The sequence below is a fragment of the Scyliorhinus torazame genome, chromosome 8, assembly GCF_047496885.1.
Source record: "Scyliorhinus torazame isolate Kashiwa2021f chromosome 8, sScyTor2.1, whole genome shotgun sequence".
Lineage (NCBI taxonomy): Eukaryota > Metazoa > Chordata > Chondrichthyes > Carcharhiniformes > Scyliorhinidae > Scyliorhinus > Scyliorhinus torazame.
Genome location: NC_092714.1, coordinates 36,046,393 through 36,072,921, shown reverse-complemented (window position 1 = coordinate 36,072,921; position 26,529 = coordinate 36,046,393). Strand labels below are relative to the sequence as shown.

Sequence of the window (26,529 nt, the reverse complement as noted above, 5' to 3'; positions counted from 1 at the left end):
TTATGGGAGGAAACCGAAGCACCCGGAGGAAACCCACGCAGACACGGGGGGAACGTGTAGACTCCACACAGACAGTGACCCAAGCCGGGAATCGAACCTGGGACCCTGGAGCTGTGAAACAACAGTGCTACCCACGGTGCTACCGTGCTGCCCTCCTGACTTCTGCTTTGTAAATGGTGGACAGGTTATGGTGAGGGACTAAGTGAGTTACTCTCTGCAGAATTTCCAACTTCTGACCTACTCTTGTAGCCATAGTATTTTTTGACTGGCCCAGTTTAGTTTCAAGTCAATAGTAACCTCCACAATGTACATAGTGGGGGATTCAGCAATGATAATGCCATTGAGTGTCATGGGGAGATGGTTAGATTTCTATTTTGAAGATGGTCGTTGCTTGGCACTTGTTTAACGAATTATATTCTCCCTTGTCGGCGCAAGCCTTGACGTTGTATTTTCTATGTTCTATGTTGTGCAGGTCTGGTTGCATATTGAGACAGACTGCTGAGGAGTTGCGAATTGTATTGAATTTATCCTTGTAAGAGTGCAATTAAAAGCAATTCTAACAACGATAAATGTCTGAGGTATCGACTGAAGTGGGTAGGTTGGAAAGAGATTGTTGAGGTGCCTATTGCGTATGTACTCGTGTGTCATGGAAAGTCAGCACTTTCCCCATGGTCAAACCACAATTTTCGCAAGTACATGTTTTTAAGGATTCATACAATGCCAAGACAAAGTTGCGTACCTCTTGTCCACTCTGCTATAGACAGGATGGTCCCCAAAATATTTGGGATATAAAAAAGGTACAAAAGACAGAGGACAACTAAGGAGTTAGATCTTGTTGCCGCTCTCTACTGTAAATTTTAAAACCGTTTCATGATTAAATTAACTTTAAATGCTTTAAAATGGTTAGAATGTAAAACTACAGGGAGTGGTGTAGCATTGATGCATTGAAGGAGAAACTAGGGTCGGAATTCTTCAGTAATGGGGCTATGTCCCCACACTCACAGAAAAACGCGCGCGTATCACTCTGGACTTACCTGGAGTAAGTCCAGGGTGATTCTGCGATTTCCAGGGGGCTAGCAGGACCCTGGAGTGCTCGTCGCAGCTCCAGCTGTCGATGCTGAGCCCTGCACTTCCGGCCGGGGGTCTGCGCATGCGCACGGGGGCAGCATCAGTCGGCCGCCCCACGCGACATGGCCGACCCACACCGCGGACCGGCACCGTCAACATAGCCCGTTCTCCCCCCAGGTCGTGCGCGCCCGCTGATCGGTGGCCCCCGATCGGAACCTGGCCATCCTGGAGGCCCCCCGGTGAAGGATCCCCCGCCCCCCCCACCAGGGCGCCGCAGACTCTCTACGCAGCTGCCACGCCAAGAGAAGCCCTAAGTAAATTTCTAAAGTGGTAATGTTCATAATGTTGAATAAAAGTGTAAGGTTTTCTTTGCAATATCAGTGGGAACCAGCTGCACAAATGCTTCTGCCAAGCGAGCATTGCACTCCAGAGACACCGGACCAAGACAGATAGCTGCTGTATAACGAGAGGCTTGGCAGCCAGGTGTGTGAGGATCAGAGGATGAAAAACTGGAGATAGCTTATACAGATTGTAGAATAATTCATACTCTGTTCACAAAAAAAAAAACTGGCTGTGTCCACTTCGTTCACATGAAATGTGGAAGGGAAATTAATGAGTTGCCAACTTAGAAGCATGCTGGGAAATGCTAGACTATAGTTCAACTCTGCTTTTGAACTAAAATAAGTAGATCAGGTACATAAACGAAATACTGCTTAATTCTGGTCTCGGCCGTATTATGATAACACATTGTCCTCCGAAAGATAACAAAATGTGTACTCGAGTTGTTTTTAGCCAAGGGCAAGAACATACGTCCTACGTATTTCAGCTTACGTACTTTCCAAGCTCTATTTAATATAAACATGGCTGTTTACTTCAAGTTGTTATTTCAGACTATAAAAATATGCGTCCTTCAATCGAATCTCAGAGCGCAGTGCACTGGCTTTGCAGCTGGATCACACTCTCTCCGCAAATATATTTGTGTAAATAAATTTCCTTAAATCGAACCTCGATGAATTTGTCTTTATTATAATTTCCACAACGTGAAACATTTTCAAATTTCACGAAAGTAATCATAAAATAAGATGTATGATATCCAATTAATTTGGTGTAACACCGGTGAGCTGTGGTTGAAAAGTAAGAAAAGATCAATTTTATTCCTTCTGGTAAAACAGGCCATCTTCTATTTTCAAAGCAGGTGATACGATTTTCAAAGAAGGTATTTCAATTCATTAAAAAATTCCACCATTTTGTACAAAGGACATCAGGATGACATTGAACTCCTGGCAATCTGCGTGTGTGTGAAATCCAATAACTTGGTTGTAACCCCAGACACCGGATCTCTAGGTCAAACTCTGTCAATCTCTTTCACAACCTATCAATTTCTTCTTCCTTGAACTGATTGTACAACTTCTTAAATTCATCAAAAGTTGATCATTCTTCATAGACTTCCTCTTTCTTGTAAATCTTATACATAAATTGTAATAGAAGAGTTCATCCTTCATCAGTCTCCAAGTCACCCAATCCACTCTGAAAACACTTTGCTTCTAATCTCACTTTTTCCTGACATGGCAAATCCACAGCCGTACCTTGCTTCCTCTGGGTTAACGAGGCAATCCATGTTCACAATTCCACCTAATTTTTCCATTGCTCTGTGGTTCAGATGCGGTAAAAACCAGTGGAGAATGCAGCCTGAGAACCTGCATCCGGCCTCATCCATTTTTGGAGCAGAGATTGCCAGTGTCATGTCAGAGTACCTTTAAAAAATGGGTGCTTAAGAAATGTACCTTTAAGAAATGGGTGTTTATCAGTGATGTCAGAGAGTGGGTGGAGCTGGGCTGTCTGTCAGCTTTTTACTTTCATTTTGAGCAGGCTGCAGGGTGAGTTTTCATTTTGTTTTCAGTTTTGGAGCTGGGAGTCAGACCAAGCTGGTGTGCTGCTGGTCTCTCTGCCATCAAGGGACTGTCTCTTGATCATTTGGTGCATTCATAGAATCATAGAAGTTTACAGCATGGAAACAGGCCCTTCGGCCCAACCAGTCCATGCCGCCCAGTTTTTACCATTAAGCTAGTCCCAGTTGCCCGCACTTGGCCCATAACCCTCTATACCCATCTTACTCATGTAACCATCTAAATGCTTTTTAAAAGACACAATTGTACCCGCCTCTACTACTACCTCTGGCAGCACATTCCAGACACTCACTACCCTCTGAGTGAAGAAATTGCCCCTCTGGGCCCTTCTGAATCTCTCCCCTCTCACCTTAAACCTATGCCCTCTAGTTTTAGACTCCCCCTACCTTTGGGAAAAGATGTTGACTATCTACCTTATCTATGCCCCTCATTATTTTATAGACCTCTATAAGGTCACCCCTAAGCCTCCTACGCTCCAGGGAAAAAAGTCCCAGTCTATCCAGCCTCTCCTTAGAACTCAAACTATCAAGTCCCGGCAACATCCTAGTAAATCTTTTCTGCACTCTTTCTAGTTTAATAATATCCTTTCTATAATAGGGTGACCAGAACTGCACACAGTATTCTAAGTGTGGCCTTACCAATGTCTTGTACAACTTCAACAAGACGTCCCAACTCCTGTATTCAATGTTCTGACCAATGAAACCAAGCATGCCGAATGCCTTCTTCACCATCCTGTCCACCTGCGACTCCACCTTCAAGGAGCTATGAACCTGTACTCCTAGATCTCTTTGTTCTATAACTCTCCCGAACGCCATACCATTAACTGAGTAGGTCCTGGCCTGATTCGATCTGCCAAAATGCATCACCTCACATTTATCTAAATTAAACTCCATCTGCCATTCGTCGGCCAACTGGCCTAATTGATCAAGATCCCTTTGCAATCCTAGATAACCTTCTTCACTATCCACTGTGCCACCAATCTTGGTGTCATCTGCAAACTTACTAACCATGCCTCCTAAATTCTCATCCAAATCATTAATATAAATCACAAATAACAGTGGACCCAGCACCGATCCCTGAGGCACACCACTGGTCACAGGCCTCCAGTTTGAAAAACAACCCTCTACAACCACCCTCTGTCTTCTGTCGTCCAGCCAATTTTGAATCCAATTGGCAACCTCACCCTGGATCCCGTGAGCTTTAACCTTCTGCAACAACCAACCATGCGGTACCTTGTCAAAGGCTTTGCTAAAGTCCATGTAGACAACGTCTACTGCACTGCCCTCATCTACCTTCTTGGTCACCCCCTCAAAAAACTCAATCAAATTTGTGAGACATGATTTTCCACGCACAAAGCCATGCTGACTGCCCCGAATCAGTCCTTGCCTCTCTAAATGCTTGTAGATCCTGTCTCTCAGAATACCTTCTAGCAACTTACCTACTACAGACGTTAGGCTCACTGGTCTGTAGTTCCCAGGCTTTTCCCTGCTGCCCTTCTTAAACAAGGGCACAACATTCGCCACTCTCCAATCTTCAGGCACCTCACCTGTGGCTGCCGATGATTCAAATATCTCTGTTAGGGGACCCGCAATTTTCTCCCTAGCCTCCCACAACATCCTGGGATACATTTCATCAGGTCCCGGGGATTTATCTACCTTGATGCGCTTTAAGACTTCTAGCACCTCCTCCTCTGTAATATGCACACTTCTCAAGACATCACTATTTATTTCCCTTAGTTTCCTAACATCCATGCCTTTCTCCACCGTGAATACTGATGAGAAATATTCATTCAGGATCTCACCCAACTCTTGTGGCTCTGCACATAGATGTCCTTGTTGATCCTTAAGAGGCCCTACTCTGTCCCTAATTACTCTTTTCCCCTTTATGTATCTGTAGAATCTCTTTGGATTCTCCTTTGCATTATTTGCCAAAGCAATTTCATGTCCCCTTTTTTCCCTCCTGATTTCCCTCTTAACTCTATTTCGACAATCTCTATACTCTTCAAGGGATCCACTTGATCCCAGTTGTTTATGTACGTCATATGCCTCCTTCTTCTTTTTGACCTGAGTCTCAATATCTCGAGTCATCCAGGGTTCCCTACTTCTACCAGCCTTGCCCTTCACTCTAAAGGGAATGTGCTTACCCTGCACCCTGGTTAACACATTTTTAAAAGCCTCCCATTTACCAGCCGTCCCTTTGCCTGCCAACAGTCTCCCCCAATCTACCACTGAAAGTTCCTGTCTGATACCATCAAAATTTGCCTTGCCCCAATTAAGAATTTTAACTCTTGGGCCAGACCTATCATTCTCCATAGCTATCTTAAAACTAATGGAGTTATGGTCACTTGTCCCAAAGTGATCCCTCACTAACACTTCTGTCACTTGCCCTTCCTTATTTCCCAAGACGAGGTCAAGTTTTGCCCCCTCTCTAGTCGGTCCATCCACATACTGAATGAGAAATTCCTCCTAAATACACTCAACAAATTTCCCTCCATCCAAGCCCCTAATGCTATGGCTGTCCCAGTCAATGTTGGGAAAGTTAAAGTCCCCTACTATTACCACCCTATTTTTCTTGCAGCTATCTGTAATCTCCTTACATATTTGCTCCTCAATTTCCCGCTGACTATTTGGGGGCCTGTAGTACAGTCCTATCAAGGTGATCTCTCCCTTCTTATTTTTCAGTTCCACCCATATAGACTCAGTGGGCGAACCCTCGGATATATCCCCTCTAAGTACTGCCGTGATGTTCTCCCTAATCAAAAACGCCACTCCCCCTCCTCCCTTATCTCCTGTTCTATCCTTTCTATAGCATCTGTACCCCGGAACATTGAGCTGCCAGTCCTGCCCCTCCCTTAGCCATGTTTCAGTCATAGCTATAATATCCCAGTCCCATGTGCCCATCCATGCCCTGAGTTCATCCGCTTTGCCCGTCAGGCCCCTTGCATTGAAATAAATGCAGTTTAATGTAGACTTTCCTTGCTCTCTGCCCTGCTTTATCTGGTCTTCAGAATGATAAATGTTCTCAGCAGTGAATGTAAACCTAATGTGCTTCTGTTAAAAGGTGTTTCTTTTGTCTTCTGGATGTTGTTTGGGAATTTATAAAGGATTACTTAGTGTTGTATTCTTTGGGGGTTGTATTTGAATTAATGGTTGCTAAGATGGTCACTGTATGTTTTAAAAAGGTTAACTTGAGTTCATAGAATAAACATTGTTTTGCTTTTAAAAATATTTTTCCATTTCTGCTGTACCACACCTGTAGAGTGGGCCGTGTGCTCCCCATCCACAATCTAGTAAAAGTTGTGGGTCAGGGGAACTCCATGATACACTTTGGGGTTCTCTAAACCCTGGCCCATAACACCAGGAATAGTACATTTCTTATTTTTTTCCCCCCAGAAGAAAAGAGACAAAAAATTCCTTATTCAAATTCCAGTCACCTGCATTCAAAGTTCACTCTGTATTAAAGTCACTGTTCACATTTTGTGTAAAGGATGAATCTGAAACCAGTCTTTTCCTTCGGCCACAGTCCTCCCCTTTCACTCCTCTTACACCAATGTCAGCCAGTTCTTATATACTTAAGAATACTTCCCTAATGTTTCCCAATTCCCAACAGTTACAAACTAAAGCATACACTTCAAAGGTTTCCAACATTAACAAAGAGAAGTTATGAAAAGAGACTGACAGCTCGTATACAAGGGAATCCTAAAGCCTTCTATAGATGGTTGAATAGTAAAACGGTGGTAAAAGACGGAGTGGAGCTAATTAGAGACCAAAATGGGGATTTTTGCATGGAAGCAGAGGGCATAGTTGAGATATTTGATGAATATGTTGCATCGGTCTTTACCAAGGACGAAGATGCCATCCAGGCCATGATGAAAAATTAGGTTGTTCAGACAGTGGAAAGGCTTGTAACTGACAAGGAGGAAGTATTGGATAGGCTGTTGATAAGGCACCAGGGCCGGATGGGATACATACAAGAATAGTGAGGGAAGTGAGAGTGAAAACTTCAGATGGAGTGGCCATAGTTTTCCTGTCTTCTCTAGACTCGGGGGTGGTGCCAGAGGACTGGAGAATTTCACCTCCTGAGAGGGTGGTGGAGGCAGCTTCAACTGAAGCGTTCAAAAAGGACTTGGATTATCAGAAAAGGAAGAATGTGCAGGGCTACAGGGAGAAGGCGAGGGAACGTTTCTCGGTACAGTGTTCCTTCACACGGCTGGTAAATATGTGGAAAAATGAATGGTCACCTGTGCTGTAACAATTGTTATGGGCCAGGGTTTAGAGAACCCCAAAGTGTATCATGGAGTTCACCTGACCAACAACTTTTAATAGATTGTGGTATGGGGAGCACATGGCTCACTCTACAGCTGTGGTACAGCAGAAATGGAAAAGTATTTTTTAAAGCAAAACAATGTTTATTCTATGAACTCAAGTTAACCTTTTTAAAACATACAGTGAACATCTTAGCAACCATTATTTCAAATACAACCCCCAAAGACTACAACACTAAGTAATCTTTTAAGCTTTCCTTTTTAACATCATACGACTTAAAAACAAAACTTTTATCAGAATCACATCAGGTTAAAGTCACTACTGAGAACATTTATAATTCTGAATTCACCAAATGATCGAGAGATAGTCTTTTCATGGCAGAGAGATCAACAGTACAGCTGCTCTATCTGGCTTCAGCTCCCACACTCAAAACAAAACTAAAACACACCCTGCAGCAAACAGCCTAAAACAAAAGTAAAACGCTGACAGACAGCCCAGCTCCACCCACTCTCTGACATCACTGCAGTCGTAAACACCCATTTCTTAAAGGCACTCTCACATGACACAATTCTGTGATTTTGTGTTCATTCTTGTCAAGAAAGATCATGCTGGAAGGTATGTGCTAGTAATATCTGCGACTGACCAGCTCATTCCTTTATGATAGAAATATCCACATTCTGGTCATGATTTGTTTCTACTTTGGATGTGTAGCTGGTGTAGATTTGCAAACTGAGGGTGGGATTAATGGCCCTTCCCACTGCGAGATCTTCTGGTCCCACCGAAGGTGACCCCCTCCTCGTGGCGGGTTCCCGGGTGATGGGGCGGGCGAGTCACGCAGAACGCCAAAGACATCAGTGGGACTGGAAAATCCCACACCGAGTCATCAAAAGAGGCATGTGGGTTATTAGAGCTAGGCGGTCTCGTGGCGTCGTGATTAGCCACCCTCCCTCTGGGCTTGAAGCTCTAGTTCCAAGTCCCACTTCAGGACCTGATGGCTATGGAAGGTGTGTTCATCCCGTGGCCAAACAGGTTGATTATCAGTCTGTACATCCTTCCAGAAGAGTGCAGGAGATTCTTGGAAAGCCATATTAGCAATGGCAAACCACTGCAGTACTTTGCCAAGCATAATCATGGACCAATCCAATGGAATTCCATTGACACCAAATGCCCTCTTAGGGCTTGTAACCTGAAGGAGGAGGCTTGGAATTAAATCCATTTTAATTATTGGAAAAGCTGCATGTATTTCTTGCACATGCTTTTGTTTAACATACTTCCCTGATTCTTATCCAAGTCTAGTTGAACAATTAAACTGGCTGGGCACAAAGTTGTGGTGGCTTAGAACTGAGTGCTATAATGAAACATCCCAAGATCCAGGACATTTTACGGAAGAATAAAACATTTAAATAATTGAAGATGAAGAAATGTGTGTCGGAATCTTCAACTTTGGGTGACCCTAGGAATATAAAGTTGATTTTATTTAGTGATGCCTCTCATGCAAGCCTTTGTGATGGGTTTTAAGTGCAGCAGGTTTTATAATATTTATACTGGGGGAAATGGGAAGCATTGCCCCTTGGCTTAGGAAGTCAAGAAAATAAGGTGAAAACTGAAAAAGTACCCTGGCTGCTGAGACTCGAGCACTTGTCGTATTCTTTCTTTCAAAGATATTCGGGTAAATTAGGGAGATGCTGCGTTTTGTATAGACGATTATTCCCTTTGAGATAACACATACTCCGCAAAGTGTATAAATGAAAGAAGATTAAGAATAATGGTGGGCACTGCTGGCTCACAGTTCCAGGGACCCGGGGTCAATTCTGGCCTCGGGTGACTGTGTGGAGTTTGCAATTTCTCTCTGTGCCTACGTGGCCTTCCTCCGGGTGCTCCGGTTTCCTCCCAAACTCCAAAGATGTGCAGGTTAGGTGGACTGGCCATGCTAAATTGCCCCTTAGTGTCCAGGGGTGTGTAGATTAGGTTAAGGGGCTATTGGGATAGGGCGAGGGAGTGGGCCTGGGTGGATTGCTCTATCAGAGGGCCGGTGCAGACTCGATGGGCCTTCTGCACTGTAGGGATTCTATGATTCAAATCTTAAACAAATAGTTGAGAAAAAGTCAATCTCCAAGCTCAAATGGGTAGATACAAGCCATCAGTTGTCAGATTGTTTGATCAAAGGGAATGCTTCAAGTGAGAAATGATTGGGAGTATTAGAAGTAAAACGCCTCATGATGTGAGTCTCCCTGATTTCGCTTTCATCAGTTTTTTTGACTGAAAATAAAAATACACCTTTTATTCTTTAAAGGGAATCTGTTAATGATGGAATCGTTTTACCCTATTTTGAGGAACATAAAATAAATGAAATAAACTGAGGAAACAAATTAAAGAGGCAGTCCCCTCAAGTGGTACTGCCTGCGTGGTACGGTGGCTCAGTGGTTAGCTCTGCTGCCTCACAGCACCAGGGACCTGTGTTCGAATCCAGCATTGGTTGTCTGTGTGGATTTTGCACATTCTCCCCTTGTATGCGTGAGCTTCCTCCAGGTGCTGCGGTTTCTTCCCACAGTTCAAAGCTGTGCATAAGGTGGATTGGCTATGATCAATATGCAGAGCTACAGGGGCAGGGCGGGGGAGTGGGTCTAACTTGAGTGCTCCTTCGGAGGTTAAATGACCTCCATCTCGACTGTAGGGATTCTATGGAAACAAAAAGCAAATCACGAATAAAACTTAAAACATCCCCGATAAAAGAGTCAATTGAGCGGCTGGAGCTTAGATTGGACGCCCAAGATCGGGCGATCCAGAAGGTAGAGAAGGCGCTGGCTGAGCAGGAGGAACATCAAACTGCGGTGGAGTTGGAGGTGGGGATGCTGAGAGACCAGCAGAAGAAATTCCTGGAGAAGGTGGAGGACCTAGAGAATAGGGCCCGCCGGCAGGACTTGAGAATCGTTGGGCTCCCGGAGGGGTCTGAAGGAGCGGACGCTGGGGCATACATCGCAGACATGTTTGAGAAGCTGCTGGGGGATGGGGCATTCTCCCGGCCCTTGGAGGTGGACAGGGCTCACAGAGCACTCGCAAGGAAGCCACGAATGGGAGACCGCCCCGAGGGCAATGGTGGTGAGATTCCATAAGTACTTGGATAAGGAGCGCATTCTACAGTGGGCCAAGCAGACACGGAGCTGTAAGTGGGACAATAGTATCTTGCGGGTTTACCAAGACCTGAGTGTGGAGGTGGCCAGGAGAAGAGCAGGCTTCAACCAGATTAGGTCAATCCTTTTTAAGAAAAAGGAGACATTCGGACTGTTGTATCCGGCCCGTCTCTGGGTCACGCACGAGGACCAGCACTTTATTAGAGTCGCCCGAGGGGGCGTTGGACTTCGCGAAAAGGAAAGGACTGGCGGTGGACTGAGAACTTTTGAACTTTGCGGCAACGTTATTGTTTTGTTTTTTTTGTTTTTCTGTTGTTTTTTTTAAAGTTTCTCGTTTTTCGTTAGTGGAAGCTGTTTGTAATGCCTTTTGCATTGATTTGGGACCAGCGGTAGAGATGAGTGAGTTAAGGTTTTAATTTGCAATGTTGGGGGATGGAGGGGTGTAGATCTTGGGTGTTTTTCTGTCGGGCAATTGTGTGGGGATTGTTTGATGTTGGACTATGTTTGTGTGAGTGGGTGCGGAGGGTGGGGAGGGTGGGGAGGGAACAATAGGTGGGAGACTATCCGGCACCAGGGATGGGGGCCACCAAGTTAGCTGGGCGGGCTAGCTCACGGAAGCGCAGTGGGGGGTGTGCATATGTTTGGTTTATTAAAGGGGTTGGGTTAGAGTGTTGTTACTGGGGGAAGGGGTAGAGTGGGTAAATGTTCTGCTGATGAGGGAGGGACTTGGGCTAAGGGACAGAGAGGAGGTTGGGGCGGAGGCTGCCTGGGGGCGGACCGGTGGAGGCCCGGAGCATGGGCTGGAGGCGAGCCCAAAAAAGGGATGGCTGATCGGCGAAGGGGGGGGGGGGGGAAATGAGCCCCCCAACTAGGCTGATCACCTGGAATGTTCGAGGATTAAATGGGCTGGTCAAGAGGGCACGTGTGTTCGCGCATCTTAGGGGACTGAAAAATGATGTGGTAATGTTGCAGGAGACGCAACTTTGAGTAACTGACCAGATTAGATTGAGGAAAGGCTGGGTCAGTCAGGTCTTTCACTCGGGACTAGACTGAAAGACTAGAGGGGTCGCGATCCTGATCAATAAGCGGGTGGTGTTTGAGGTGGGTAGAATAGTCTCAGATGTGGGAGGTCGGTACATTATGGTCAGTGGGAAACTGGAGGGGGTGCAGGTGGTATTAGTAAATGTGTGTGCACCAAATTGGGATGGTGTGGAGTTTATAAAGAGGATGCTGGGGAAGATACCGGACCTGGACTCACACAGGTTGATCATGGAGAGGGACTTCAACACAGTTATTGACCCTGGCCTGGACCGGTCAAGCTCGAAAACGGGTCGGGTGCCAGCAATGGCAAAGAAACTAAAAGGGTTCTTGAGCAGATTGGGGGGGGGGGTCCATGGAGATTTGGGCAGCCGAGGGTAATGGAGTTCTCCTTACACGTGCATAAAGTGTTCTCTCAGATCGATTTCTTTACTTTGTGCAGGGCCTTGCTGGCTGGGGTGGTGGGCACGGGGTACTCGGCGATCACAATCTCAGACCATGCTCCGCACTGGGTTGACCTGCAGATTAGTAAAGACAGTAACCAGCGCCCGCACTGGAGGTTAGATGTGGGATTTTTGGCTGATGAAGGGGTGTGCGAGCGGCTGAGGAAATGTATTCAGAACTACATGCAGGTCAACAACATGGGGGAAATTTCAGCAGCGGCGGTCTGGGGAAGCACTGAAGGCGGTGGTCAGAGGGGAGCTGATCTCGATACGGGCCCACAGGGAGAAGGGAGACAGGGCAGAGACGGACCGACTGGTAAAGGAGATACTACAGATCGATCGGAGGTATGCGGAGACCCCAGAGGCAGGGTTTTTAATGGAACGGCGGAGACTACAGGCGAGTTCGACTTGTTAACCACAGGGAGAAGCAGCTGAGAAAGGCGAGGGGGGCGATCTTTGAGCATGGAGAGAAGGCCAGCAGAATGCTTGCACAGCAGCTTAGAAATAGGGAGGCAGCCAGGGAGATAGGGAAAGTAAATGACGGAGATGGGAACCTGGTTGGGGATTCAGCAGGGGTGAATAAGGCGTTTAGGGATTTCTACAGTAGGCTGTACAGGTCGGAACCCCGTACGGACCGGAGGGGATGAGGTACATCTTGGGGGGGCTGAATTTCCCAAAGGTGGACGGGGAGCTGGTAGAAGGGCTGGGGGCCCCGATCAGGTTTGAAGAGATAGTGGAGGGTCTGAAGGCCATGCAGTCGGGTAAAGCCTCGGGGCCGGACAGGTACCCAGTGGAGTTTTATAAAATGTTCTCTGGGATATTGGGGCCAGTGTTGATGAGGATGTTCAATGAGGCAAGGGAAAGAGGGGTGCTGACGATGTCACAGGCCATGACTTAGCTGATTCTGAAGCGGGACAAGAACCCGGAGATGTGCGGGTCCTGCAGGCCGTTATCCCTGTTGAATGTGAATGCTAAATTGCTGGCCAAAATTTTGTCCTCCAGGATTGAGGATTGTGTTCCAGACGTTATTGTGGGGGACCAGACGGGGGTTGTTAAGGGTAGGCAGTTTGTGGTTGTTATGGGCGAGGTGTTTTCCGAACCCCAAAATGTACCATGGAGTTCAACCAACCTCTCCCTTTAATGGATTTGTTGCTTTTCCTAGCACACGGCTTTTTCCCTCGGTGTGGAATTACAATTATGGACATGTGGGTTTTTAAACACAAAACACTGTTTATTCCATGAACTCAACTTAACATCCTAAATAAACATTGGATCTCTTAACATCCCTTACTTCAAAGATAACTCAGAAAATATTGCAACAGTAAATAACTCCTTAAAATGTTCCTTCAAACTTCCAAGAGTCTTAACACCTTTAAACAGTATCACATCAGGTTAAAGGATATATATATTTTCAGTAGAATGGCAGAGATATATTAGCTTGGGTGACTTCAGCTCCAGCACCTTGCTTTTTTCATGCAGCTCTCTGGAAACACACAGACACACCCAAGCTGCTTTCTCAAACCTGGCTTTCACCCTTCAAGCAGATCACAGAAAACCAGAACTTCTCAAGCTGCTGTCTCAAACTGGCTTTCTACTTTTAAACTGCTCTCAGCAAAACCAGTCAGACACTTTTCAAACTGCAAAACCAAACTGCAAAAATGGCTGACCTGACCTCAGCCCCACCCACTCTCTGACATCACTGTTTTCTTAAAGGTACATTGCTTAAACATCCATGTCTTAAAGGTACCCTCACATGACAGTGGTCAATGTAAGAAGGTTGTTAAACGTGATCATGATGCCCTCGGAAGATAGGGAGGTGGAGGTAGTGATCGCAATGGATGCAGAAAAGGCTTTTCATCGGGTAGAATGGGATTATCTGTGGGAGGTACTGGGATGGTTTGGATTTGGGCGGGGCTTTATGGACTGGGTCAGGTTGCTGTATCAGGCTCCTGTGGCAAGCGTACGGACGAATAGGGCAACATGGGACTATTTTAGACAGCACCGGGGGACAACACAGGGATGCCCCCTCTCCCCACTGTTGTTGACGCTGGCTATAGAGCCATTGGCAATTGCTCTGAGAGCCTCAAGGGGCTGGTCCGGGGGGGAGGGGGGGGGGGCCTTCTGTATGTATCGGACCCATAGAGGGGATGGAAGAAATCATGAGGATTCTCGGGGAATTTAGCCAGTTTTCGGGGTATAAGCTAAATATGGGGAAAAGCGAGATGTTTGCGGACAAGCGAGGGGACAGAAGAGGCGATTGTGGGAGCAGCCGTTTAGATTAGTAAGGGGAAAGCAGGGATTGAGAAGGTGGAGGATTTGTTTATAGAGGGGAGCTTTCCGGGTTGGAGTTGGAGAGGGGAAACGGATTCAGCTATCTGCAGGTGCGGGACTTCCTACGTAAACTGGTGTCATCCTTCCCGCTCCTATCGCTAAGAGGGATTCAGGACAGGGTAGTTTCCAGAGGGTGGGTAGGAGAAGGGAGCGTCTCGGACATTTACAAGGAACTTATGGGGTCAGAGGAGACGCAGACCGAGGAGCTGAAGCGCAAGTGGGAGGAGGAGCTTGGAGGAGAGATAGAGGATGGTCTATGGGCGGACACGTTGAGTAGAGCCAACGCGTCCGCAACATGTGCCAGGTTCAGCCTGATACAATTCAAGGTCATTTATCAGGCTCACATGACAAGTGGCCCGGATGAGCAGATTCTTTTGGGTGGAAGACAAAATGTGCAGGAGGACCGGCGAACCACGTCCACATGTTCTGGACATGTCCGAAGCTTGGGGGATTTTGTCAGGGGTTTGCAGATGTCATGTCCACGGTGTTAAAAACAAGTGTGGCGCTGAGTCCAGAGGTGGCGATTTTCAGGGTGTTAGAAGTCCCGGGAATCCAGGAGGAGAAAGAGGCAGACGTTCTAGCCTTTGCTTCCCTGGTAGCCCGGAGATGGATATTATTAGCTTGGAGGGACTCAAAGCCCCCGAAGTCAGAGACCCGTCTATCGGACATGGCGAGTTTTCTCTGTTTGGAGAAAATCAAGTTCGCCTTGAGAGGGTCACTGTTAGGGTCCGCCTCCGGAGGTGGCGACTGCTTGTCAACTTCTTTGCGGAAAATTAATCGGCAGCAGACTTAGCTTAGAGAAGGGGGTTAATAAAGGTGGGACCTGTAAGGAAGTGAGACGGCTTTTGCACTATGTTTATAATTTCATGTACATTGTTTATTGTGTTGTTGTTACAATACCAAAAATACCTCAATAAAATGTTTATTAAAAAAAATTTAAAACATCAAATCAAAATGTGATTAAGGGGGTCAGTAAGGCACACCTGTCCCTGGGACACCCTCCAAGCTCAGGAAGCTTTGACGGTGCTGGTGGACTCCGCATGCTCCCTCTCTGGGGTCACCTGACTACAAATGCAGCAGCGGTAGAGGGGAAGACAGTCCGGTCGGGCGACCCACTCGGTCGTCCACTGCCTGGACCTGTTGATTGAAAGTGGAATCCTGTTACAATGAAGGGCACATTTTAGGTTGTAAGTGAGAGCAGCTGTTACTAATTGGGGAAAGAAGGGGGAATTATTCTCGAGTATATAAGATCTGGTTTACACAATTGTGAGGGGAGGAAAAGTCTGTGACTACGCGCGGTGGTTTTGTGAATAAACTGGTGTTGAGGAAAAGACTGGCTCCAGATTTGTCCTTTACTCCAAGTATGAATGGTGACTTTAACACGTTTTGCCCCTCTTATTTGCTTTTTCACTCCCCCTCTGAAACTCCTATAGTCAGCCTAGTTCTCGGTTGCACTACCGCCTGAAACCCGTCGATGAAGCCTTTTTCTACTTCATTTTAAATCTCTATCTCTTCTAACCATGTTAAAAGGTGCTGAAAATTGGCAGACAGCTTTTCCCTCAAAATAAACTCAGTTGCAAATGCTCCTTTGGAGTTGAACAATGATACTCTCCCTTCTCTTCCGCAACAAACGAGCACCATGCCATTTTCCAAATTGCCAGACACAATTTTCATTTGCATGGGCCTTTCAACAGCATTGTGGTGCCACACTTGCAGGGAATGAAAATGAAAATGAAAATCGCTTATTGTCGCAAGTAGGCTTCAAATGAAGTTACTGAGAAAAGCCCCTAGTCGCCACATTTCCGGCGCCTGTTCGGGGAGGCTGGGACGGGAATCGAACCGTGCTGCTGGCCTGCCTTGGTCTGCTTTCAAAGCCAGCAATTTAGCCCTGTGCTAAACAGCCCCTACAATGGCTTGTAGTTTTCCTCATGGCATTGCAAGCTCAGGTAAAAGCTGGAGACTTTGCAATTTTCAATGAAGAAACAAAAATACAACTAACCTAATGCGTGCAAGAAGCTGGAGCTTGATGTGAGCCTCATTGGCTAGGCCACCATTATTCATCCTAATTTACATTGAGAAGGTGGTGGTGAGCTGCCTTCTTGAACTGCTGCAGCCTGTTTTTGCAGATAAACTCACAGTGCAGTAAGGAAGGGAGTTCCAGGATTTTGACCCAGTGACAATGAAGGAACAACAATAAATGACTAAGTCAGGAGGGTGAGTGGCTTCCAGGTGGTGGTGTTCCCATGTGTCTGCTGCCCTTGTCCTTCTAGACGGAAGTGGTCATGAGTTTGGAAGGTGCTGTTGAAGGAGCCTCGGTGAGTCTTTACAATATGTAACATTACACACACGAGCTGTTTAACATAACATATACACAACCATTAACTGGGTATTAAATGTAACAGCGAACACAAACACACACACTAACTGGATTTCTAGCTGCGGTGCAGTTGATGCCCTCCTGAGTCAAAGGGGCCAGGATTGAAAACCCACCCAGGATTTCAGCATAAACATCAAAACATAAAGATCATACAAACCCGCCTCCCATCCATTGACTCCATCTACACCTCCCGCTGCCTTGGGAAAGCGGGCAGCATAATCAAAGATCCCTCACACTTACTCACTCTTCCAACTTCTTCCATCGGGCAGGAGATCCAAAAGTCTGAGAACACGCACGAACAGATTCAAAAACAGCTTCTTCCCCACTGTCACCAGACTCCTAAACAACCCTCTTATGGACTGACGTAATTAATACTACACTCCTGTATGCTTCACCCGATTCCGTATACATCAATATGTATTTATATTGTGTACCTAGTGTTGCCCTATTATGTATTTTCTTTTCATGTACTATATGATCTGTTTGAGCTGCTTTCGGAAAAATACTTTTCACTGTACCTCGGTACACACGACAAGAAGCAAATCCAATCTAATCCAAAGCGGGCACCCACAAGCAGGACTGAAGGAGGGCCACACAGTTAAAGTGTCATCTTCCAGATCAGATTTTAAATTGAGCCCCACCTGCCTCCTCGGGTGGATCAAAGAGATCCCATTCCAAGGGAAGGTAGGAGAGCTGGAAAGCAACCCCTGGTGTCCTCGCCAATGCACAGCCCTGTCATCAACGTCACAAAATTGGATCATCTGCTCAATTTGCCATTGCTGTTTGAGAGAGTTTGGGGTGGGCCAACTATCGCTGGCCCTCTATCCAGCTCCCCCACTCCACCCCCCCCCCCCCACCCCCCCGCTACAGTATAAATCTGACCCTATTCCTATTTCCAGTTCTCTCTAGCTTTGACAGAGAGTCATCCAGACTGAAAACGTTAGCTCCCTTTCCTCTCCACAGTTGCTCCTCAGACCTGCTGAGATTGTCCAGTATTTTCGGTTTGCTACCAGCATCCGCAGTAATGTGCTTTTATAATCCTAACTGACATGGTCTCTCCTCATATGACAGTCCCGCATCCCAGGAATCAGCTTGGTAAATCTTTGCTGCATTCCCTCCACAGCAAGAACATCCTTCCTCAGATACGGACACCAAAACTGCACACAATACTCCAGGTGTGGCCTCACCAATGTCCAATACAATTGCAGTAAACTATCCCTTTTCCTATACGTAAATCCTCGTTAATGAAGGCCAACATACCATCTGCCTTCTTTACTGCCTGATGTACCTGCGTGCCTACTTTCAGCGACTGATGCACTGGGGCTCCAAGGTCTTGCTGAGAATCCACCACTCGTAATTTACACTCATTCAAATAATAATCTGCCTTCCTATTTTTGCTACCGAAGCAGATAACCTTGCATTTATCCACATTATACTGCATAAAATCAGCCATGCATGTCCCCACTCACTCGACCGGTCCAAACCCCGCTGAAGCATCTCTGCATCCTCCTCACAGCTCACCCAACTTTGTATCATCTGAAAATTTGGAGATAACACAGTTCCCTCGTCCAAATGATTAATATATAATGTGGACAGTTGGGGTCCTACAACAGATCCCTCTGGTACCCCACTAAGCACTGCCTGCCAATTGGAAAAAGACCCATTTATTTCAAAGTTTTGCTTCTGGTCTGCTAACCAGCTTTCAATCCATCTCAAGATACTACCCCCAATCCCATACGCTCTAAGTTTACATAGTAATCTGCTATGTGAGACCTTATCGAAAGCCTTCTGAAAGTCTATATAGATCATATCCAATGGTTTCCCCTGGTCAACTACTAGTTACATCTTCAAAGAATTCCAGTAGTTGTGTCAGCTAGATTTCCCTTTCGTAAATACATGCTGGATTTGGCTGATTATATCAATGCTTTTCAAATATAGATACACGGACTGGGTGTTTAATGTAACTGCACAGACACACTGACTGGGTGTTTAATGTAACTGTGTACCCACACGCTGACTGGGTGTTTAATGTAACTGTGTACAGACATACTGACTGGGTGTTTAATGTAACTGTGTACAGACACACTGACTGGGTGTTTAATGTAACTGTGTACAGACACACTGAATGGCTGTTCAATGTTACTGTGTACAGACACATGGACTGGCTGTTTAATGTAACTGTGTACAGACACACTGACTGGGTGTTTAATGTAACTGTGTACAGACACACTGACTGGGTGTTTAATGTAACTGTGTACAGACACACTGAATGGCTGTTCAATGTTACTGTGTACAGACACACTGAATGGCTGTTCAATGTTACTGTGTACAGACACACTGACTGGGTGTTTAATGTAACTGTGTACAGACACACTGACTGGGTGTTTAATGTAACTGTGTACAGACACACTGAATGGCTGTTCAATGTTACTGTGTACAGACACACGGACTGGCTGTTTAATGTAACTGTGTACAGACACACTGACTGGGTGTTTAATGTAACTGTGTACAGACACACTGAATGGCTGTTCAATGTTACTGTGTACAGACACACTGACTGGGTGTTTAATGTAACTGTGTACAGACACACTGACTGGGTGTTTAATGTAACTGTGTACAGACACACTGAATGGCTGTTCAATGTTACTGTGTACAGACACACGGACTGGCTGTTTAATGTAACTGTGTACAGACACACTGACTGGCTGTTTAATGTAACTGTGTACAGACACACTGACTGGGTGTTTAATGTAACTGCACAGACACACTGAGTGGGTGTTTAATGTAACTGTGTACAGACACACTGACTGGGTGTTTAATGTAACTGTGTACAGACACACTGACTGGGTGTTTAATGTAACTGTGTACAGACACACTGAATGGCTGTTCAATGTTACTGTGTACAGACACACGGACTGGCTGTTTAATGTAACTGTGTACAGACACACTGACTGGCTGTTTAATGTAACTGTGTACCCACACACTGAGCGGGTATTTAATGTAACTGTGTACAGACACACTGACTGGGTGTTTAATGTAACTGTGTACAGACACACTGACTGGGTGTTTAATGTAACTGTGTAAAGACACACTGACTGGGTGTTTAATGTAACTGTGTACAGACACACTGACTGGCTGTTTAATGTAACTGTGTACAGACACACTGACTGGCGATTTAATGTAACTGTGTACAGACACGCTGACTGGGTGTTTAATGTAACTGTGTACAGACACACTGACTGGGTGTTTGATGTAACTGCACAGACACACTGATTGGCTGTTTAATGTAACTGTGTACAGACACACTGACTGGCTGTTTAATGTAACTGTGTACCCACACACTGACTGGGTGTTTAATGTAACTGTGTACAGATACACAGACTGGGTGTTTAATGTAACTGTGTACAGACACACTGACTGGCTGTTTAATGTAACTGTGTACAGATACACAGACTGGGTGTTTAATGTAACTGTGTACAGACACACTGACTGGGTGTTTAATGTAACTGTGTACAGACACACTGACTGGCTGTTTAATGTAACTGTGTACAGATACACTGACTGGGTGTTTAATGTAACTGTGTACAGACACACTGACTGGCTGTTCAATGTTACTGTGTACAGACACACTGACTGGCTGTTTAATGTAACTGTGTACAGACACACTGACTGGCTGTTTAATGTAACTGTACAGACACACTGACTGGCTGTTTAATGTAACTGTACAGACACACTGACTGGGTGTTTAATGTTACTGTGTACAGACACACTGACTGGGTGTTTAATGTAACTGTGTACAGACACACTGACTGGCTGTTTAATGTAATTGTACAGACACACTGACTGGGTGTTTACTGTAACTCTGTACAGACACACTGACTGGGTGTTCAATGTTACTGTGTACAGACACACTGACTGGCTGTTTAATGTAACGGTGTACAGACACACTGACTGGCTGTTTAATGTAACTGTACAGACACACTGACTGGATGTTTAATGTAACTGTGTACAGACACACTGACTGGCTGTTTAATGTAACTGTGTACAGACACACTGACTGGGTGTTCAATGTTACTGTGTACCCACACGATGACTGGGTGTTTAATGTAACTGTGTACAGACACACTGACTGGGTGTTTAATGTAACTGTGTACAGACACACTGACTGGGTGTTCAATGTTACTGTGTACCCACACGCTGACTGGGTGTTTAATGTAACTGTGTACAGACACACTGACTGGGTGTTTAATGTAACTGTGTACAGACACACTGACTGGGTGTTTAATGTAACTGTGTACAGACACACTGACTGGCTGTTTAATGTAACTGTGTACAGATACACTGACTGGGTGTTTAATGTAACTGTGTACAGACACACTGACTGGGTGTTTAATGTAACTGCACAGACACACTGACTGGCTGTTCAATGTTACTGTGTACAGACACACTGACTGGCTGTTTAATGTAACTGTGTACAGACACACTGACTGGCTGTTTAATGTAACTGTACAGACACACTGACTGGCTGTTTAATGTAACTGTACAGACACACTGACTGGGTGTTTAATGTTACTGTGTACAGACACACTGACTGGGTGTTTAATGTAACTGTGTACAGACACACTGACTGGCTGTTTAATGTAATTGTACAGACACACTGACTGGGTGTTTACTGTAACTCTGTACAGACACACTGACTGGGTGTTCAATGTTACTGTGTACAGACACACTGACTGGCTGTTTAATGTAACGGTGTACAGACACACTGACTGGCTGTTTAATGTAACTGTGTACAGACACACTGACTGGCTGTTTAATGTAACTGTGTACAGACACACTGACTGGCTGTTTAATGTAACGGTGTACAGACACACTGACTGGCTGTTTAATGTAACTGTACAGACACACTGACTGGATGTTTAATGTAACTGTGTACAGACACACTGACTGGCTGTTTAATGTAACTGTGTACAGACACACTGACTGGGTGTTCAATGTTACTGTGTACCCACACGCTGACTGGGTGTTTAATGTAACTGTACAGACACACTGACTGGGTGTTTAATGTAACTGTGTACAGACACACTGACTGGGTGTTTAATGTAACTGTGTACACACACACTGAGTGGGTATTTAATGTAACTGTGCTGACTTGCTGGTGCTCTATAAACTGTGTTCTGAATGAAAAATGAATTTTAATTTCTGTGATCAAAGCCTCACGAGTGGTTTCAAATCCGCTTGCCAGCAATCACATTGCAACACTGTGATTGTCCAATTTACACAGAATTCCTTCAGGGTGGGTTATACACCCTGATTTTCTTTGTTCTAATTAAGGGCAGAAACTAAATATTACAGATCAGGTTTTGAAAAGTTGCAAGTTAATTAACTTTTTGGGGCGTAGAACAGAAGTTTGGAATATACCTTCACAAACAAGGAGACCTCGTGCTCTGCCTCTTCCACAGTGTTGGGGTAAGTGTTGAGCCGCCCGCTGCTGCTGTCCTGTTCTCCCTCCGGCAGGCAGTCCTGGCTCGCATCCGTCTGCTGGGCATTCCCGCGGTCTCTCCCTCCCGGGTATTTGGGGCTGAACCCCGGCTCTGCAGTCTCCTCTCTGCCTGGTTTCCTCCCACCGTCTGCCAGCTGGCCCGCCATCAGAGTGCAGGAGGAGAGAGCTGAACCAGTGGCCGGGAGCTGACTCCAAATTGCGGCCACCTCTCTCTCCTCAGCATGGATTAGCAGTTCAGCCAATACACTGCGCATGTTTCTTCCAAATCCCTGACAAAGGAGGATTAGAACATGGAGCAAGAGAGAGAAGCTCTGGCAAAATGGGAATGCAAGAGGAGCTTCATTTGGATTTTACAGAGTAGTGAAGATTATTGGAAACAGAAGGGTTTTATAAATTGACTCTTGCTGGTCCGAATTTGTCTTGTATACCTTAAAATGGAACTCCAGTTCGGACCAGTATCAGTAATAGACCCATTGAAAAGTTACAGCACAGGAGGCTGTTCGCCCCATCTTGTCCATCCAAGCCTGAGGACACCCGGATGCCCTTTCTAATCCCACCTTCCTGCACCCGGTCCATAGTTTACAGCACTTTTGCTGCAAATCCAGTGCTTCTCCCGGACTTCCAAGTCTATCGCTACATCTTCTACATCATGAGCTAATGCTCTACTTCCATTTTCCTGATCTGAATTTGACCTGTCTGATCCTACTCCTGGGATGCAATCCCCCTGCCGCACTAGTTTAAAAACTCCCCAACAGAACGAGCGAAAGCCCCCGCAAGGGCATTGGTCCCAGCTCTGCCTGGGTGCAACCCGTCCGGTTTGTACAGGTCCCGCCTTCGCACAGGTCCCACCTTCGCCAGTACCGGTCCCAGTGCCTCAAGAATCTGAATCCCTCCCGGATACATCATCTCTCCAGCCACGCATTCATCCAATCTATTCTCTTATTCCTGCTCTCTCAAGCGTGTGGAACTGGGAGTAATCCTGAGATTACTACATTTTAGTTTATCTCCTGACTTCCTGTACTCAGCATGCAGGTCCTCATTCCTTAGTTTAATATGTCGCTGGTACTGATGAGTACCACACCACTGGCTGTTCACCTTCCCTCACCAGAATTCCCTGCAGCCGCTCTGTGACATCCTGGACCCTGTCACCAGGGAGGCAATATATCCTTGATTCACATTTGCAGCCACAGAAGCTTCTGTCTGTGTCCCTAACTATTGAATCCCCTATCATTATAGCCCTGACACTCGTTTTTCTTCCGCCTATTTGAGCAGCAGAGCCTCCCATGGTGCTGTGAACTTGGCTTTCCCCTGAGAGCTCACCTGATGAAGGAGCTGCGCTCCAAAAGCTAGTGAGTCCAAACAAACTTGTTGGACTTTAACCTGGTGTTATAAGACTTCTTATTGTGCCCACCCCAGTCCAACGCCGGCATCTCCACATCATGGTGGAAAGTGTGAAAATAGATAAGTCTCCTGGGCCGGATGGGATTTATCCTAGGATTCCCTGGGAAGCTAGGGAGGAGATTGCTTGGCCTTTGGCTTTGATCTTTAAGTCATCTTTGTCGACAGGAATAGTGCCAGAAGATTGGAGGATAGCAAATGTTGTCCCCTTGTTCAAGAAGGGTAGTAGAGACAACCCCGGTAACTAAAGACCAGTGAGCCTTACTTTTGTTGTGGGCAAAATCATGAAAGGTTTATAAGAGATTGGGTGTATAATCATCTGGAAAGGAATAATTTGATTAGAGATAGTCAACACGGTTTTGTGAAGGGTAGGTCGTGCCTCACAAACCTTATTGAGTTCTTTGAGAAGGTGACCAAACAGGTGGATGAGGGCAAAGCAGTTGATGCGGTGCATATGGATTTCAGTAAAGCGTTTGATAAGGTTCCCCACGGAAGGCTACTGCAGAAAATACGGAAGCATGGGATTCAGGGCGATTTAGCAGTTTGGATCAGAAATTGGCTAGCTGGAAGAAGACAAAGGGTGGTGGTTGATGGAAAGTGTTCAGACTGGAGTCCAGTTACTCGTGGTGTGCCACAAGGATCTGTTTTGGGGCCACTGCTGTTTGTCATTTTTATAAATGACCTGGAGGAGGGCGTAGAAGGATGGGTGAGTAAATTTGCAGATGACACGAAAGTCGGTGGAGTTGTGGACAGTGCGGAAGGATGTTACAAGTTACAGAGGGACATAGATAAGCTGCAGCGCTGGGCTAGGAGGTGGCAAATGGAGTTTAATGCAGAAAAGTGTGAGGTGATTCATTTTGGAAGGAATAACAGGAAGACAGAGTACTGGGCTAATGGTAAGATTCTTGGCAGTGTGGATGGGCAGAGAGATCTCTGTGCCAAGTACATAGATCCCTGAAAGTTGCCACTCACATTGAGAGGGTTGTTAAGAAGGCGTACGGTGTGTTAGCTTTTATTGGTAAAGGGATTGAGTTTCGGAGTCATGAGGTCATGTTGCAACTGTACAAAACTCTGGTGCGGCCGCATTTGGAGTATTGTGTGCAATTCTGGCCGCCGCATTATAGGAAGGCTGTGGAAGCATTGGAAAGGGAGATTTACCAGAATGTTGCCTGGTATGGAGGGAAGACCTTATGAGGAAAGACTGAGGAACCTGAGGCTGTTTTCATTAGAGAGAAGAAGGTTAAGAGGTGACTTAATTGAGGCATACAAGATGATCAGAGGATTGGATCGGGTGGACAGTGAGAGCCTTTTTCCTCGGATGGTGATGTCTAGCACGAGGTAACATAGCTTTAAATTGAGGGGAGATAGATATAAGACAGATGTCAGAGGTAGGTTCTTTACTCAGAGAGTAGTAAGGGCGTGGAATGCCGTGCCTGCAACAGTAGTGGACTCGCCAACGCTAAGGGCATTCAAATGGTCATTGGATAGACATATGGACGATAAGGGAATAGGGTAGATGGACTTTAGAGTGGTTTCACAGGTCGGCGCAACATCGAGGGCCAAAGGGCCAGTACTGCGCTGTAATGTTCTATGGTTCCCTGAGAGGTCATCTGAGATTTACTGGAGTTTCCTTCAATTCTGTGTTAAATATTGTAAGAAGTCTTACAACACCAAGTTAAAGTCCAACAGGTTTGTTTCAAATCACTCCTTTCGGAGCACTGCTCCTTCCTCAGGTGAATGAAGAGGTTGGTTTCACCCCAACTCTCACTGCTTTACCCCAACTCTCACTGCTTACCCCAACTCTCACTGCCTTGCCCCCAACTCTCACTGCCTTGCCCCCAACTCTCACTGCCTTACCCCCAACTCTCACTGCCTTGCCCCCAACTCTCACTGCCTTACCCCAACTCTCACTGCCTAACCCCCAACTCTCACTGCTTTACCCCAACTCTCACTGCCTTACCCCAACTCTCACTGTCTTACCCCCAACTCTCACTGTCTTACCCCCAACTCTCACTGCCTTGCCCCCAACTCTCACTGCCTTGCCCCCAACTCTCACTGCCTTACCCCCAACTCTCACTGCTTTACCCCAACTCTCACTGCTTTACCCCAACCCTCACTGCCTTACCCTCAACTCTCACTGCCTTACCCCAACTCTCACTGCCTTACCACAACTCTCACTGCCTTACCCCAACTCTCACTGCCTTACCCCAACTCTCACTGCCTTACCCCAACTCTCACTGCATTACCCCCAACTCTCACTGCTTTACCCCCAACTCTCACTGCCTTACCCCAACTCTCACTGCCTTACCCTCAACTCTCACTGCCTTACCCCCACCTCTCACTGCCTTACCCCCAACTCTCACTGCCTTGCCCCCAACTCTCACTGCCCTACCCCAACTCTCACTGCTTTATCCCAACTCTCACTGCCTTACCCCCAACTCTCACTGCCTTACCCCAACTCTCACTGCCTTACCCTCAACTCTCACTGCTTTACCCCCAACTCTCACTGCTTTACCCCAACTCTCACTGCATTACCCCCAACTCTCACTGCTTTACCCCCAACTCTCACAGCTTTACCCCCAACTCTCACTGCCTTACCCCCAACTCTCACTGCCTTACCCCCAACTCTCACTGCCTGACCCCCAACTCTCACTGCTTTACCCCCAACTCTCACTGCTTTACCCCCAACTCTCACTGCTTTACCCCCAACTCTCACTGCCTTGCCCCCAACTCCCACTGCCCTACCCAAACTCTCACTGCCTTGCCCCCAACTCTCACTGCCTTACTCCCAACTTTCACTGCCTTACCCCCAACTCTCACTGCTTTACCCCCAACTCTCACTGCTTTACCCCCAACTCTCACTGCTTTACCGCCAACTCTCACTGCCTTGCCCCCAACTCTCACTGCCTTACCCCCAACTCTCACTGCCTTACCCCCAACTCTCACTGCCTTACCCCCAACTCTCACTGCCTTATCCCCAACTCTCACTGCTTTACCCCCAACTCTCACTGCTTTACCCCCAACTCTCACTGCCTTGCCCCCAACTCTCACTGCCTTACCCCTAACTC

At 46.3% G+C, this 26,529-nt stretch overlaps 1 protein-coding gene across 1 annotated transcript in view; it reads right to left on the bottom strand.

Annotated features, from left to right (window-relative positions):
* Positions 1–22,308, bottom strand: part of LOC140427757 (chloride intracellular channel protein 4) — a 123,055-nt gene extending 100,747 nt beyond the window's left edge. The window contains exon 1 of the mRNA XM_072513384.1: positions 21,982–22,308. Coding sequence (XP_072369485.1) covers positions 21,982–22,209 — 228 coding nt within the window. The 5' untranslated portion in view covers positions 22,210–22,308. The remainder of the gene's footprint in view (positions 1–21,981) is intronic.
* Positions 22,309–26,529: the final 4,221 nt, after the last annotated feature.